General features: G+C 40.8%; 1 protein-coding gene across 1 annotated transcript in view; it reads left to right on the top strand.

Moving 5' to 3' along the window:
• The first annotated feature begins 1,607 nt into the window (after positions 1-1,607).
• The window catches only part of gfra4a (GDNF family receptor alpha 4a), a 156,124-nt gene continuing 139,602 nt past the window's right edge, over positions 1,608-18,129 (top strand). The window contains exon 1 of the mRNA XM_085441489.1: positions 1,608-2,396. Coding sequence (XP_085297615.1) covers positions 2,339-2,396 — 58 coding nt within the window. The 5' untranslated portion in view covers positions 1,608-2,338. The remainder of the gene's footprint in view (positions 2,397-18,129) is intronic.

The following is an 18,129-nucleotide window of genomic DNA, read 5'->3' as shown; positions in this document are numbered from 1 at the left end:
ATTGTTCTCTGTTCCCAGCCAACTCGCCCTTGAGCAAGGCAGTTAACCACCAGCTTTTGCTGCTGTGGAGCAATCAGTTAATGCACTGCTAGACAGCTGCCAGGCTACAAATCCAAACCTCAGACTTTACATTGTCCCTATCAAAATAAAAAAAAAAAGAAAAGTTAAAACTGAGTTTTATTTCTTGTTAAATATGCGCATTGACAGAGCTGCCACAGACAAAAGCTTCAGATTGAATAGTGAAGTCCAATTTGTGCTGAATGTTGTTTTCTTTTCGTGTGTGCAGACAACAGAGAATGCCACCGAGTGACCACTAGCGCATTTTAAAATGATTGTTTACTGAGATAACTAACAACCTGACAAATCAGGTCACAGCATACAACAGGACTGTTCAGCATCTCTAAATGATTTTTTTATAAACTTACTGCACCTCAATGGCATTTGTTTTATATATTTAAAATGTACTATTTTAGAGTGATACAAATACTCAAAGCTTCACTGTTCAGTTTACTTTTTTGCATCCTGTGATTATCATGATGATTTTTATACTTGCAGCGTGTTGTATATTTGTACAAAACAATGAGCGGTAAGCAATTAAAACTCACTTCAGGCTAAAGAAGAATCTAAGCAAATATAGTTTAAAAAAAAAACTTGAAAAAGCAATGTGGGAAAAACCAACAACGGAGTCTGCTGTGGTCCCTGAGCAGTACATGCTATTGGCCTCGAAGCATAAATGCTCCTTGAAACTTCTCACCTCCTGCGGTATCTTTCTTCTCACCCTCCCTGTAGCCTCCGTATAAGCAAATCCTAAGAGGAGCAAACTGCCCACTCTCTTTGAGGGGGAAAAGTAGAACAGTGAAAAACAGAATGGGGTTGTGTTTCTATTTTTATTTATATATTTATTCATTGGGCATGATCCTTCCCTTATTTTTTGCATACTGCACAGACACATTTTTTGGATTAAAGTGTCCCTGAGATGCTGTAAAATGCCGCAAAATAAGCTTGAAGAGGCAAAACAACTCCCCGAAGAGAACCCCAAAAATGTGTTTGTCATCTAGAGTGTGGGCTTCGACGCTCGGGGATGGAGGGAGGGGGGAGGGGGCAAGCTATCAGCTATCAGTATGTACTGTAGAGTGCGAATATTCTCCAGAACTTGTGGAGTGTAACTTTTGTCTGGTCTAATTCGGTGATTTTGGGTGTGTGACAAATTTCCTTCAGATTAAAAAAAAACTAGGCTGTGTCTTAAAAATAATTATAGTGCATGTCTGAAGCGCCAATCAGACCCACTGTCCTCAAAACCCAGATCAAAATAGCTTTTCTTTGTTCTGTTGTTTTTAAAAAAAGAAAGAAAAAAGGACCAGCATGAGCACATTAGACAGCAGGTAGCCTCAAACAGCTCACGCTGGCTGCAAGATGGTCTTTTCGTTTTACCATTGGGAGACAGACACCGTGAGTCAGCCTGGCTCTGTTTTCACCGCTGCTCCTTCTGCCTCCGTGGGGGCCCTTAAAAAGATTTTCTCTGCTGCCTCACTGATTCTCGTTTAAGTTGATTGTGGTAGTTACTCTTTTTTTCTTTTTCTTGGAGGTGTGCGTGTGTGTGTGTGTGTATGTGCGTGTGGGGGTATAACCTACTTTCAGAAAAGTGTGGTTATGGTCTACCCACCGATGCAGGCTATGCACCATTTTACGCGGGGTTGTTGTTTCCATTTTATGGCAGTAACGAAATAGCCTATCGATTTAAGTTGTCCTATTTCAACTTTGGTCAAGATTGGATTTTTTAAACGAGCTGGGTTGGGCATCTCCGGCCGGCCCGCCTGGGAGCTGAGGATCACAGCGGGGACTGACTCTCGGGTCGGAGTGCGCAAAGCAGCGCGCCAGTGATTCAGCCGCAGTTTCCAGACGGCGCGCAGGTGGAGGCGACGAGGAGAGGAAGCAGCCGCTCAGGACGTGCTGATGAACCGCACGGGGATGTTCAGTACGCACACGATTTGTTCCACGTAAAGACCGAACTGCTTCTTTTTTCTTCTTCTTCTCCCTCCGCGGTGTGATTTTGGTAGCGGTGTCTTGGTCTGGCTCAGCTGTAACCCATTTCCCCTCCAAGACAAAAGTTTGCCTGCTAAAAAAAAGGAGAAAAAAAAAGGAAAATGATGTTCTGGTCCGCTAATGTTTTTTCACGCAGTGTTGTGGATTCCGGCGTCAGCGTAAGTGGACAGTCATCACTTGAGAAATAGCTGCGATTTTTTTTCCGCTCTTAATTTCAGTGCCAGTTTCAACAAAAACAGCGGGCTTTTATTCTCCGCACATCATCTCTCGCCCAGGATTGCATCCGTTTGAATTAATGTCGCACTCCATAATGGACTTCCTCGGACTGTACTTTTTACAGCTGGCTCTCATCGGTAAGTTGATCAACACTTGAACAATTGATTGTGGTCGAAACCAATGCGCCGTCCTGTGACTGCCCAATGCAGCTCGCATTCGGCTTGATTTTATTTTATTATTCTGTTGTTACTAGCTTTTGTTAAGTCTTTCTTAGTGCGAATGATCTTTAAAGGTCCATATTCGCTTGCTTGTGTCAAAGTTGCATCATGAGATCATTCTTTTGTTTTTTTAACCCCTTTGCAGAATAAGCCGGTTTGTTAATGAGATACACGGATGCACGACAGGGTCAGAAAATGAGGAGAGATTGTGATTTTCTTTTAAAGACCACACAGAAAGCCCGCAAGTAACATCCTATGTGTGACTGGGGAGTGATGAAACAGCGGGACTCTGACAGGCTGCTCACATTTTCTCCACTCGAGAGATGCTCGCTTGTGTTTTTTCGCAGTCTTATTTTGTTCTTTTTTCTTTTTCCCACCCCGCGGGCAGAAGTCCCCTTTGTACATCCCATGTATTTAAACCGTTTCCCAGCACCGGCAGATGGATGTGATGATAGATTACCAAAGAAAAGATGAAGATGCCACCAAGCTGCCGCTGCTGCTGTTATCCAGCTTCGCTGCGAAAATGCCAATGCAGACAAGTGTATGTCAAACTGTTGGCGTGCGCGCCCGCATGTGCCACTTCTCACGGTTCGGTGAGCGTGCGTGTTGGAGGAAGGGGCATGGTGGTGGGGGGTTACGCGCTTGTGCACCTGCCTTTGCAGGTGAATTGTGTTGTCAGTGCGTGAATAGGGAGGAAAAAACAACGTGGTAGTGGTTTGCGTGCGTGCATGCGTGCGTGGTGGCAGGAGAGGAGTGTGTGTGAGCGCGCACACGCTTGAAACGAGCCAGTCAAACAGGGTGTGCGTGATCACATCAAACGCTGAAATCATGAGCAATGACCACCAGCACTGCAGACGCACACGCGCACACACGCACGCACACATGTACACTCAGCTTTTTTCCATTCCTCCACACTTACTTGGGCCAGGTGGTGCAAGTCAGTTTCAGTGCCAGCTTTGTTTTGTGTTTGCCAAACACAAGAGTAGACACCCTGAGTTTTTTTTTTTTATTGCATTCTATTGTGAAAAAAATATTATATGGAGGGAAAAAAAACTTCCTGCAGAACGAATGCTGGCTGGAAACAGGATGTACAGACGGAGGGATTTGTGTTTGTTAGATTTATAGCCTCAGTGTTGACAGCTCTCCATCCCGCAGTTCATTTCCTTTTTGCTGCAGATGTGATTTCAGCCACACTCCTGGTGCACTGACAGCGGCCTTATACGCTGGGAGTGAACTGGAAACTCGGGTCTTAGACAAGAGCTTCCACCACCATGAATCCTTAACAAACACTTTCAGCGGTGCTAATACCCCCCGCCCCCCTTGCTGTCTTCCTTCACTTTTCCCATCATATGTAAAACCTGTGTCACCACACTGCTGTCAGTCAAGATATGAGCAGGGTGGGTAACTGGAAGCAATATGTGCTCGGTGGAATAGTCACTCCTCGTCTTTTCTCTGCAGATATTCTCACCTTGTCAAAAAGATGTGTCAAAACGGCCGAGTCACTTAGCCAGGGCCTCATGATCCCGTCCATCAGCCACACAGGGAGAGACGGAGGGGGGATGAAAGGCAGGAAAAGCAGTTTATTCTTAGAAAAGGGGAGGGAAGGTGGCTGGTTTGAATCCTCAGGCGTAGACTGGCTTAACTGAACTTAAGAAAACCAGCAGACTTTATGAGGATTTTTTCTTTTTTTCAGTTTAAGAGGACACATCGGCTATGTGGGATTGCATGCAGCTTTTTTCCTGGGGCTCCCTTACATATAAAAGCATGCTTCTCTACAACTTGCTGGGCCAAACCTGAGCTTTAAAAGCTGCCTGTGGTGTCCAGGGCTGTACTAATATCCTTCCAATCTAATGAATGTTTCTCTCTTACGAAGCGTGCTGTGTGAAGTGGATGTATGCAAGATTAGTGTGCTGTGTTTTTGCATTTTGTTAACTTTGCAGGGCTAAACTCGTGGCATAAAAACGGCGGGGGGAGAAACAAGCATCTATTTACTTCGGCTTTAAATTAGCATATTTACCGCTCAGTCTTGTGATGCTTCACTGATTATCTGCCCGCACAGCTCTGAACATTTTGCAATCATTACTGCAATTAGTTGACCAGGTTTATCTGCATATTATTCTTCTCTAAGTGGTGTGGAGCAAATGAGCATGCCCTGCCTTGCCATTTCTGACATGGGAGAGGGTTTGTAGTGCTTAGCATTCTGTGTGGTCTAATCTTTTATACATGGTAGTGCTTAGCTGGCAAATAATAATGATGGTAAACTCGAGTGGCTATGTTTTTGCCTAACATGTGTTTGTAGCGACTGATTCTCGCAGCGGTGGAGGAAACTATAGATAAGATGTGTCAAGGTGAGGGGGCTGGCTGGGAGGACAGTGTCACATCCTGTAATGAGAACCAGCAGATTAAGAGGAAGGGCATCCATCCACTGGCACTTTGTTTTATCAGCCTGCTTTGTCTAATGGCTGATTAAGTTTAATCTTTTTTAGTACAGTAGCTGTCATAGTGTTAGTCAGCTCCACAAAAAGAATAAGATAAGAATCTGCATACATAAAAAACTATTTCTGAAAGTAATGCAAAGCCACAAGATATTATTGATTTGCTAAATGTTGGTAATTTGTGGGAATTAATAATTTTCCTCATCACAACAGGAATATCTGCTATTAAAAAATATTGAAAGTTGCCTGAAACTCATCAATAAGAATGATGAGCAGCATGAGAATGTTTGACCTTCTACAACAAAAGCATGTTGAAAATAGTTCAGCGGGTGTAGGTTAGTCGGTGGTTGTGCTAGTAGATTACCCGTTAAAGCAGAAAGACACTGGAACTGTATCGCTAATATATGCTTTTTAATATTTATTAATTACAAGTAATGTTATTTTTGCAGTCTTGACATTGCATGTGACAGATTTTCATACTCTAACACAGGCCTAGTCAACACTGTCCATATAAAGTGCAGAAACATAAATGAAACATCAACTTAAGCTTTGTATGCCGTGACAGTTTTATTTAGTTTTAACAGCAAGGACTTGGCCATTGTCCAATGTGGATATCACTTTGGTTTGTCCCCTTCTCCCTCCCTCTACCTGCTGAAACAGCACCCTCTCTGGGGACCTGCTGATTGCTGTGCATATGTAACAGTGTTTGTCAAACAGTGTCCTTATAATTCATCAGTCTAATTAAAAAGCAAATCAGTGTCCCAATAATAATCGTCAAGTGTTGATGGTAAACAACAGAGCAAAGTATAGATCTCACTGCCTTGTCCCTGATTAAGTTTACTCATTTATCTCATTCCAGCACATTAGTAACTGGTGGTCCTGATTTTTGATAGATGAGATCAGGCAGTAGACTCTGTGTGGACTTTGACATAGTGAGGAGGAGGAAGAGGGCCTGGAGAGGTGGAGGTATGCTCTGGAGAGAAGAGGGAAGAAAGTGAGGAGAAGCAAGACAGAATATATATGTGTTAATGGGAGGGAGACAGGTGGAAAGGTGAAAATGCAAGAAGGAGATATAGTGAAGGTGAAGCCATCCAAAGCAATGGATGGTGCTCAAGAGTGGTGAAGAAGAGAGTGCAGGCAGGGTGGAGCGAGTGTAGACAAGTGTCAGGGGTGATTTGTCTCACAAGGATAGCGGCGAGAGTAAAAGAGAAGCTTGACAAGGTGGTAGTGAGACCTGCTGACATGTATGGTTTGGAGACACTAACGCTGACAAAAAAAAGGAGCTTTTCATTAGAAATGACCAGAATGAAGAAGATTAGAAATGAGTACATCAGCTTAGGATGAGCAGTTTGGAGACAAAGGTGGAGAAACAAGTCTGAGATGGTTTGGTCATGATCCACTGTGGTGACCCCCAAAACGGATCATCTGAAAGAAGAAAAAAATGGTCATGATTTTTTGATCTTGCGGCCACACACTACTAATTTCGTGGTGGCAATCTTGTGATCACTCAGTAACATTTGATTTCCAGACATAGGTGGCCTGGGGACTCTAACAGAATGTTCAGAGTTTGATTCTGAAATTGTAGCATGGAATTAGATCTGTCATAATCACACAGTCTCACAATAAACACAGCAACCGATAATATTTAACTGTGTTTACGCCATCAGCCATTCTGTACTGTAGCTAATCACGGTTGTTGATCGTGTCAGTGCAGCCTTTCAAATCACTCATTTTGATTTTATATTTTAAGTGTTCTAGATCAAAGTTTCCCGAAAGTAATTACAGCGCTGAGGCTACTGAAAGTAAGCCTGCTGATTTCCATTTCTTGCTAGGTAATTATTTACCGATTAACTTTCCAGTCCAGTTGAACAGATTTTTTAAAGTAGTGCTTCCTTACCTCAGATTAGTATTCACGCCATGGGGACGTAAGGAGGAGCACTGCAAGATCCAATACGTTTTTCAGAATCAGAATCAGAATCAGAATACTTTATTGATCCCTGGGGGAAATTATTTTTTGTTACAGTGCTCCATTTTAAACCAACATTAAGACAAGACAGACAATACGCTAACTAAGAATAGTACAATATATACATATATATACATACATACATACATAAGTCACTTATAAATAAATAGTTGGAAAGAAACATGTGTAGCTGTAGCAGCAAACAGTGTGTTAAGTGGATGCGTTGTACAGGGAGATGGCCACAGGCAGGAATGATTTCCTGTGTCGTTCAATGGTGCTTTTCGGTAATCTCAGTCTCTCACTGAACGAGCTGTCATGTTGTTATGCTGTCTTGCCTTTTTTATAATTGATTTATTTTTTGCTAACCGCAATCAGTCTAAAAAATGTTGCCTTAAAAAGACTTTGAAGTTACAGGCACATATAAGAACTCGCAGTTATGAAAAGTTACCCTTTTAGATTAAATAATAGAGCTGGAAATGAGCACAACAGGTCCGGCGTCGCTACATGTGAGAGTACGTTTTGTGTAAAGAAACAGGTTCCTCTGCTTTTTCTGATCTGTGTGATTACTGAATGTAAGGGGGAGGTGGAGACTTTAAGTATCAAAGCTGTCAAAGGTAGTAATTGACCTTGAACCTCTTATGTATGTTGGCCTTTTATTAGGAGATCTGAATAGAAGTAAACAACTTGAGAGTTGTCATTATAGTATTCCCACTGTCAGTTATATCATTATATCGAGGGCTACACCGGTCTCTGGACATCACACCCTACATTCAGTGACTGCCTTTGTTTCAGTATTAAATAAATTCTATAAAAGGAAAGCTGAAAAGAAGCCATGCTGTAGGAGGACAGAATTCTAGCCCAGATTATTAAGACCCTACAGCTGCTGTTCAAGCCTTTGCCTGATTGGTCTCCCAGAAGCAATGAAAGGGAACAACATGTGTGCTCAAAAAAGTAAATCAGCCACATACTTAGTACTGTGCCCGTGCCGACTGAAGTTGCACACAAAATTGGAAAAACTGTTATTGTTGTGTTTGTGCCTCTCTGATGAATGCATGCCCGTTATTCTTTCTACTTTTAGTGGTGGTTTGGTCTCCACAGTACCTTCCCTCATCCCAGGCAAGCAGGGATACATGGGTGCATTAACATTTATTAGACCAAATGCTTGTCAAACATGCTAGTTGCGAAACGTGAGCCCTGCAGCCAAACGGTCTTTTATGGCACAGCGTTGGTGGCTGTTTGCGTTGCTCTCCACCTTTCCAGACAAATTATGGGAATTGAACCTACTAGGAGGCAAAAATGCTCCAATAACCATTTTGTGGCCCACTGATACTGTTTTTTCTTTTCTTTTTCTTTTGCAGAGTCTGATTTTTTTATTCTAAAAACTGTGCCTGACAGCACATATAAACAAAAAATCAACTTACCTTCAATGCAACAATTTTATTTTCTTGGTTTCCTTGAAATTTCTCCCAAACTGCAGTAAGTTACTGGATCTTCACTCACTTAAACAACTGAAAATAAAGTGCTCCTTCACTTGAAAGAGGTATAAAGAACTAAATGAAAATGAGTTACTGTACAGCCATCTTTACCTGACATGTCTGACCTTAACAAACAAAAGCAAGTGCAACAGATTTTTCTTTAACTGTTCTGACCTGTGATCCTTACTGCTCATACCGAGGCTCATACTGGCACTGCTGGCTTGCGGCTGGTTCTTAGCTCCAGATGGTGCTAGCTTTGGCACACTTTGTCTTTGTTAGTTTCTTTAAATTTTCCACATTCGGCTAGGTGAGGGTGATTTTTTGCATACATGAAATGGACCATCTCAACATATGGGAAGCTGACTGGATGGTCTGGGCCGAGGATACTGAACATCATCCTGGTCCCTGGCTGGTCGATCGTTGCAGCTCTAATTGGAGGCTCTGGGGCTGTGCTTGCCCGCTGTCCATCGATGCTTAGATTGAATGCTGTGTGGCTGAAAATGTAGCATGAATAGGAAAGTAAGAAGTGTGAAAAACAACAAAAAGCAATTCAACAATCAATCTCAAATTTCAGATCTGCTAAAAAGATGTTTTATGTATATGGTCTTTTACACGATGGGGCTAAGCTAAGACCAGCACAGACTGTTGGCTATTCCACATGTAGATGGGGCCTGCAAAGCTCTGTGCAGCACCTCTGCACAGCAGCCAGTTTCTTAAACAGTTAACGAAAAGTTTTGTTTAAATGAAAAAACAACAAAAAAGTAAAGAGATGAAATACATTTGAAAAGTTTGTGGGAAAAAGCTGCAGTGCGTCGACATTTTATTTTTTTATCTCCGTTACTAAAAACCCACGTTGCCGTTTAATTCACAGTTATGTAATGTTGTTAATTATCACACCTGTAATGAAGAGTAAATATAAAGAGTTTAGCTGTGGGAAACATAATCACAGCTTTTAGAAAGTTTCACAGGACAAATATTCAAGTGTAGAGGGACAGTGGAAGAGATTCCACAGAAGATAAGCTGAACATTTCACTCCACGCAAATAGCTTCCTAATTATCAACCCACGCACAGTCTTGGCCAAATTAACCCACGCTCAGTCTCACACGCAGACACACTGAACGTCCTCCAGTGTATACAAACCAAACTCCTACTGTTGCTGTCAGCAGTTTTTCAAACTAATCACTTTGCTTTGGGTGGGAATGAATAATTTGCTCCCTTCATGTTTAGTAACCTTGCATTGTAACTGCTAATATCGCAGTCATTTCCCCGCGTGCATTTATTCGGACAAATCTGAAGCCCGCCCCTGAAACATGTATAATTCATACCCACCCTCCTCTCTCTCCAGGTCTCTGTAGCTGGCGCGGCGTTGCATAGTTTCCTGATTTCCCTTACTTGTAGATACTTCGCTGTGCCTTCAAGTTCCACTGACAGAGAGAAGCGAGAGAATATTGTCGGAGAAATTACAGAAGCAAACACAGCAGAGAGAGGAGGATGTGAATGTGAATAAGCCATGTGACAGCCAGAGAAGGGATTTATTTTTCTGTGAGGATGGAGCTGTCGTTGGGCATCTAACATAGAGGAGATACGTAGTCTCTGTAGAGAGTCTCACCCTAACTGACTTTCTCTTTAGATTCCCGGCACATCGGCTCAGTTCTAAGCCTCAAATTTACTCAGCTGGCCCTTCAAAATCTATTTATACACTTGCGATTGTTTTTCATGCAGATCACCTGTTGCTCCGCATCCCTAAAGTGGAGATTTAGAGATGGCTTTCCCAAATCTGCACGCTCAATCTTCCCATTTGCAGATACGATTTTTGACGCTCACTCTGTCTTGTGTGATTTATTGGTTTCATTTGTCTAGTTGCTGTGATAATGCTTTGGAGTCACATGGGGGGAAGTGCTTTAGGGACTCTCATTATGACTCAGTGATAGTGACACACTTGGATACTTGGTAGGTGTGTTTCATCGATGGTTGACGGTTATCGCCAGCTGTCTTGATGATTTTCTCACTGCTCTCTGCTATCTCTGACAGAAAAAGTATGATTTTAAGAGTATGTGGATGCAGTTAGAGGCAGTTGGAGGTACTGGAGATAAACATTCCCTGAAATAGAATGAATCAAACTCTTGGTAGAGACCAAAATGACTTCTAGTATTAAAACCCTGTCATTTCCATTTGCTTTTGTCGAGGGATGATTATACCACATAGAAAATTACCCTGCCCTTGTGAGCTAAAAGGATATGGCATTTACTTCCACTGTATTCTGTAAGTTTGTAATGAAAAGGCTGCAGGATGGTCCAAGCAGATTGTAAGAAAGCCTAAAAGGCTGCAATTAATCAGAAGGAAAAGGGTTTTTTTCCCTTAGTTTGAGGGGGTGGCGTTGAGTTGGCAAGGCAGAGAGAATGAGAGGTGGTAATGAAACAAGCTAGCAAGACTCCAAGGCCCTTCATCAAATGCTCACAGTACTTAAAGCCTGTAAGTGTGTCTGTCAGTGCTTATTTAAGTATAAGGAACTTTAAGTGTCTTATTGCAGCTGGTGCAAACCATTATTCGATCCCATACAATAAAGGCTCTTATCACTCCACAATTTTATTGAGAGAGGTGACAGCCGTTTCAAACATTCTCACATATTCTCATTTCACACAGACAGGGCCAGCAAGAATATATCTGATTATCATGAGGCCTCAGCTTCCATTCCCATGATCCCACACATTAATCACACATGCTGTGCCAGTGCCTGTCTGAGAGACTGAGCATACATATTTATTTTTGTCACTTTTCCAGTGTGAACACAGCACAGACTATAAACACTAAAGAGAATATGGTTGTCGCATGGAAAAGGAGCAGGCTACCTTTCTTCTACCTGACAAAAATGGAAATTGGACAATTTAACATGTTTTTTTTTTCTTTGTTTGTTTTTTTGGTCAGTGGGAAAACTGCTTTCAAGGTGGTGCACTGATCCAACCTGATCCAAAAGTTATCTGCCAACACTGAGTACTGATCCAATAGACTTTCATCCCAACTATGAGGAAGAAACTGGGACTCAAACACCAAACTAAAAAAAAAGATTTTAAAAAACTAAAAGTGTTTTAAGTTTTAGAGCTGATATCTCCAAACTGCTGTCGTTTCGCTGTGACACATCTTCCTCCATGCTACTGAACCGAACTGAACTAAATGAATCATCCCTACATTGAGCTGTTGTGCAACCAATATCCAGTCCAGCGTCTTAAGCCAGGATCTGACTAATAGAGATGTTAAGAGATGGGAATCACCACAATATGATAATATCGCAATACTTCACTCACGATATGATATTATTGTGATTTTAAACATTTTGTGATATGATGAACATTGCCATAACACATGTTGTGATTTATTGCCTTTTTAAAATGTTTTTCAAACTTTTTTCAGTATCTGTTTAAGACAAACTTATCTCATTTCAGTTATATTTTTATTTATTTAACTGCAAAATTAGATTGTCAAGCATCTGCTGTCACCAAAACTGTTTTCTATAAAACAGTCTGCTATCAGTCTGCAGCTGAATGAGGTCAAGTTGACAATTACACGCAATCTGTTTCTGATAATACAGCAATTACCTGTGAAAACTGTAACTTTGTTAGTGAAAATCACATATCTATTGTTGTCTACATAGACTGAAATTCACATTTAACAGAAATTTATTTATTTATTACATTTTTTGTCAGTACCCTTTCTGCTCTATAGCAATATAAGCAGAAAACAACAAGCTGTGCTTAAAGACTAATGGAAACATTTTGCCCCTGTTTGCATTTTTTAATTTAGTGGCGAGTATTTGCAAATTGTAGGCTGTTTACCTTACAATATAAAGCACCTTGAGATAACTATTGTTGTGATTTGGTGCCATATATAAATACAGTTGAACTGAATCAATACCTTTGTCAGTCTCTCTTAGACTGACAAAGGTATTGATGGTATGTCAAATGTCACTTCACATCAAACTGCAACTGTTTACAGAAATGTTGGCACCTATTATGCGACCTGTGCAATTGCCTTGTGATCAGAAGTGACACCTTCAACCTCTGGAGATGCAGTTGGTCGCAAAATGTATTAAAAAATACTTCTTCTCTTTTTTTTGTATATGTAAGAAGGTTGCTGGCCTATTTTTACTAATGTGACTGAGCCATCAGTGTGCTCTGAATTAGTAGATAGGTTTGTCAAGCTAAGTGTGTCCAGTGTTATTTAGTTGAGCCAATTTGGTGGGGGTTTGTTCAGGTAACATTGTCTCAGGATGGTGCAGTATGAGATGAGGCGTTTTGTTCATAATATTCCAGAATATTTGAATTTAGCTAACAAAATATCAGTATTTGCTAATGTTTGTCCCTGTCTTGAAATAATAAAAAAAAAAAAGAAAAACTGTGCTATAATTCTGTTTTTTCACTCCTACCAAATATATTAGAAACTTGAAGCCATTTTCTTTTTTCTCATATAGCAGAAATTGTTCACGTCTGACAGCCTGTGTAATGTGAAAGAAGGTGCACATGTACGTTTCATGTGGTTTCAATAACTTTAATACCATAGATTGTCACAGTTGTATGGTATATAGCCATAAGTTTTCTTAACATATACCAGAAACTGCTTGAACCCAAATGTCTTAAATCTTTTTATTCTGTCTGTCGACTGTGTGTCCGCTGAACCACTCAGCCAGCTTTCCCGTAGAGGACATGAGTGCATGATAAGAGTGAACCTCTTTATTATAGACATCAGCTTTACAGCATCACCTGTCAATTAGTGTAGCAATTCAATGACATGTTATTTTAAAAAAATTGAACAGCATAAAATGTCTGTCAAGTGCAGTTAGACCAGAAGTCAGTAGATTTCTCTGTGGTGCTGAAACACAACGCTTGTTAGAACCTGACAGAAAGTTTGTAAGTGGTTAAAAGTTTGGGGAAATGATCAAAAGGCTGAATCCTCTGCTGCCAGGTTTCTGGTAGGTAGGTATGTTTGTTTGGTGTCAAACTCAACTAATCAAAGATGTTTTAAAAAAAACCTCTTTCACCCAGCAGCAGCAAATTTGAACTTTGCTGAAACTTGACCTGAAATTTGATCTTAAACGTAATCATCAATCCACGACTAAGCAAGAAAAAGAAATACATGCGAGACACAAACAAGTATCCAAAGAAAATCAATCTTTATTAATCTTTTCCTACTACAGCTCACATTTAACTCAGGCTGTGTTAAAGAAGTAGCTCTTCCACTTGTCATCTTACGTTTCCCTGTGAACCCCCGGCAAATGAGAGCAGGCTGCTTCATCCAGAGCAGCAGGCGGATCGTGATGATATCCTGCACCGGGATCTGAGGAGCTAATTGGTTTCTAATCAGGGCTTCAGTTTCTGTGGTGGCGTTCTGCTCAGTCTGTCGAGATAGAAATAGAGGAAAAGTGTGAAATCGAGATTCAGGAATCAGGTTCAGTGCCAGGCTGTCAACTGACTAGACCATGGAGAGGTGGAAGAGGATGGGGATGTGTAGCAATGGGCCAAATCGCTGCAGGCTATCTAACAAGGCAGTCTCAGATGTGTGCCAAATAGCATTTATGAGGGCTAATGAAAGAGCTTGCAACTCAACACTCTTACAAGGTTTCCACTCTGTTGTCTGTAGCAGGCCACCCAGCTGATTTACACTCATCACATGTGCACATGGAAAAAAAAGAGTGATGGGGGGAAATTAAATCAGAAAAATGTTCAATATTTGTTAAAGAGGGAAAAAACTCAAAATAGGACAATCTGTATTTTTCTGCAATCTTTTTCTACAGCTTGCAAAAACACTGCAATATGCAGGGATGACCCTGTGAATAGTCAAGAAAATCATATTAGGGATATGGAACAATTTAAGTATACTAGTAAGTGAAGAAGGAGTTGGTATTTCAGGCGAAGCATAGTTTCATGTAGAATTTATTTCTATAGGTTCGTCATCTCTCTAAATTAGCACTGTAGTTTGACCTGAAGTTGGGGTGTTTGAGTGATTAGTACAAATGAGTGCAATAAATACTAAAATAGTATTTGATAAAGTTTGCGTGCATTAGATAATGAGGAGAAGCTACAGTATTTGCAGCACAAAAGGTTTTTCAAGCTGACCTGTAAACATTCACTTAGAAAATGTACAATTCTGTTGCCTACACATTTGTGGATGTGACTGTTGCAGGAAATGAACCGTGTCTCATTTTTAATCCTTTCTTTTAGAGACTTGAACGTAAACTACTTGCATGTGTGTGTAATGAATGTAAACCTGATAGTGCTGTCTGAAACTAGACATGGCAGGTTGTGCATAGACAGATTTAACAACAGCGTTTACAAGTTTATAAGCAGGGGTGCACATAAGTGGTCCGTAGGTGCGCATGCGCTGTCAAAATAAAAGACGCGCACCAGATAAGAAGTTGCAATGCGCGTTTGCGTACATAAGATTTTCTGGAGGAGGACAGACATTTGTTTTGAACTCTTAGAAATTTCAAAGAAGAAAGCTCCTTTAAGCAATTACTTTGGTGTTCCTCCACCTCCAAAGAAATGTCAGAAGGAGCCCAAACCGCAAAAGAAGAGCGTATTCTCGGAAAAGTGGTTGCAGGAGGTGAGCTGGCATTTGTTTGAAGCCAGCTCACAACGGGCATAATCCTGTATGCAATTTTTTAAGTGATTCATATACTTGGATGCGTATTTAGCTGCATCATCTGTAATGACACAAATAAACCTAATGGTCAATAACGGCAATTAACGTCACTGGAAATAAGTCATTGCACATTTGTCATTTTTGGTACTTAATTGGCACTTTGGAGATGGTGGAGTTTGCTTAGATTACATTGTGTCAGCAAGCAAATAAGTGACTTAGAAAGGAGCAAATTAGATCAGGGTTAGGGTTTTGACAATAGTCATAAAGGTACTTTGCTTAGAGTCTGCAAGCAAAGTTAGTGCTGCTAGCATTACAGTGTTGATTTTGAACCATGGAAGATCTGTATTTCCAGTAAGGATGCATATATCTACCATTAGTGTGCTTCTGCAGCTGTTTATCATGCTTGAGTATATATCTGAATGATGGCTGACAAAGGATTGCCTGAGCATGCTGATAAAAACCTATCCTTTTTTATATAATATAAACTGGAGAGTCAAAATGAATATCAGATTCCTTGAAATAATATTTATTTTAATTTGATTCAGTGTAATTTCTTTAGCTAGTTGTTTTAACACATATTTCAACAGCTCGATTTGGTCTTGCTTTCCCTTATATTGTCCTTGTGCCTAACTGTGTGCCTAATTCCTGCTTAATGTGCTTTTTAGCACACATGTATCTAAACTATATTCCATATTGGTGTTAAAATGCTAAAACGTTTAGCTAGCTGGTTGCCCATTGGCTGGTTATGGTGGTCTGGCATCAGTAAGGCTAATGGGCTTTTCATTAACCACAATCAGTTGCTCTCTGTCCCTTGGACACTCTCTCCTTTGCAGGGTAAATGTAAATCTGCATGACTGGGATTGGAAAGCATAAAGGTAAAGGTCATCTAAGTGGAGATATTTGGTAATGAATTGTGTTTGTAAATACAATAAAATAATCTCTCCTATCAAGAGAAACAAATACTGGTAACGCCTGTAAAACTCTGTTGGTTCTTCAACATAAGTGACCCCTTTCACAGGGCACAAATAGCTTCACAAACTTTGATAGCTGGGTGGTAAGATGGCAAGGCTAGCAATAAATAATGGAGTTAGGCAGAATGCATAAACAGGGCCACAACGTGTCAGCAATAAAGGAGTTGTGTTTATGGCAGTTTTATCACGTTAAACTGTTCTTTTTAAAATATTAATACGTTTATGTCCTGCAGGCCTTGAGATGGATTCCATGTGAAAATCATATGCAGCTTTTTGCCAGGCTCCATATAAGCTGAGAATAAGACGGGGCAACCCCGTCTTATCTCCGCTCAGTGGATCATCTCCCTTTAACTAAGCTGATAAATCCTGCCTTCAAGGTCTTTTTGTCCTAGCACATCTAAATACTTTTTTTTTTAGATTTATTTCAGAAGGGATTTTAGAGTATCTTGATTGACACTCTGCACACAATATAATAAGGAATTAGTAGCTTTCCTTCTTTTTCATGTGGTACATGTACCCATTTCACCAGCGGGATCGGAAACTTGATTTGCAGTGTCTCATAAACGGTCAAGGGAGTGGACATATTACATATCATGGGGATTGTGTCTTTCTTGAATTTGACTTTGTGATTAGCCATTCTGCTGCATTCTAGATGGTGCATAGGGATTAGATGAAACCCTGATCTTTTTGCCTTTTTGCCTTGAATATATTATATGTTGAAGATTAGTTGAACCAATATAACTAAGGTATGGAAGCTTAGTAGCACAAGAATGAATGTAAATAGGATTCTGTGGCGATGAAAGGTACAAAGTGGTCTAATTAAATCCCTCTCGATGTGAATTCAATTTCCCCAGCCCTCACGGCATCCTGTCAGTGACAAGAGAGCTGCTTCTCTTTGTCTTCCTCTGAGCAAATTGCAATTAGGTGGTGGGTGTATGTTGGCTTGCCAGTCAATCACAGTCAAAGCCCATGTTTTAAAGATGATGACAGTGGCAATATATACAGACTCTAATGCTTTTGGAGTCTCTTGTTTAGAACAATAGACAGTTAACAGAGATATTGATTTCTTTTTATATGCTTGTTGAGTAGGAGACTCGGTTCATTTAGAGACTGGCTATTTGCTGCTCTCCCTCATCGCTCTTAGGGTTCCTCCGAAATATCACTCACACAGCTGTTTTGTAGTGTCGCAGTTTCTTCAGGCAATTAACACTAGCGCCTACCGCTAAAGTGATTTTCACGACTTTCGAAACTGAAAATATTTTTTCCATGTTATCGTTATGGATGTCGGTGGTTTTACAGTCTGCCAACAAGGAGCTTTTGTTTTTAATTAATGTAATCTGACAAACTGTAAAAGCAATGAAAGCACCTAATAATGTGGGGGAGAGCAGTCAACACCTACACTCGACTTAATCTGACTGAGCCTTTGGAGCAGGAGTACGTGAAAGAAAGGGAGACCATAGTTCCACGCCACTGCTGCCTCAAACCACAGACACACACTTACAGATACACACACAGATTTTCTTCAAATCAAATTACTGATGCCCGTTACGATGGCCAGCGACGGCTCGGTCTCAACCATCATCTGCGTTTGCCTTCAGAGAGCCTCATTTATTTTGAGTAGACTTTTTTTTATGACACGCTCCCTCATGTGGAACACTGAATATAAAATATAAGACCCGTCTGCCTGGTGACTTTGGGCCATGACGAGATCAAACAACAGAGCGAAGGGAAAAGGATTGGAGAGACGGAGAGGTGAAAGGAGAAAAAAAAGAGTGAGGGAAAATATTGGAAATCTTTTCCAGATGACTGCTGGCTCGCCTTTGTCCCCTTGGTCACTACATGTCTTATCTTTAGTTCCTTTTAACTCAGCCCATCGGCCTTTCCGTGTGATCATGGATCCTTGCCCTGCATGGCTTTAGGCCTCGCTTCTGAGCTGCGTGAGGATCACTGAAGCTACTGAAGTGTGACCCAACCTTAGTGCCATTGATCTTAGGTCACTCGCCGTCACACCAGTGACATTTCACAGATTCCAATTACTTGATAATCTGCTGCATCATTCATCCCTCAGATGAGTCAGGTATGAGATTTCTCCCCAGTGCTCAAGTAGCTACATGAAACCCAGCTTTTGGAGGATTCTTAACTCTTTGAACACCATCAAAGTACTGCTACTT

Source organism: Copadichromis virginalis, linkage group LG19 (assembly GCF_057382275.1).
Source record: "Copadichromis virginalis isolate Kocher_CV1m ecotype Utaka linkage group LG19, C_Virginalis_male_GT1.1, whole genome shotgun sequence".
NCBI classification, from domain to species: Eukaryota; Metazoa; Chordata; class Actinopteri; order Cichliformes; family Cichlidae; genus Copadichromis; species Copadichromis virginalis.
This window is presented reverse-complemented; position numbering and strand designations above follow the sequence as displayed.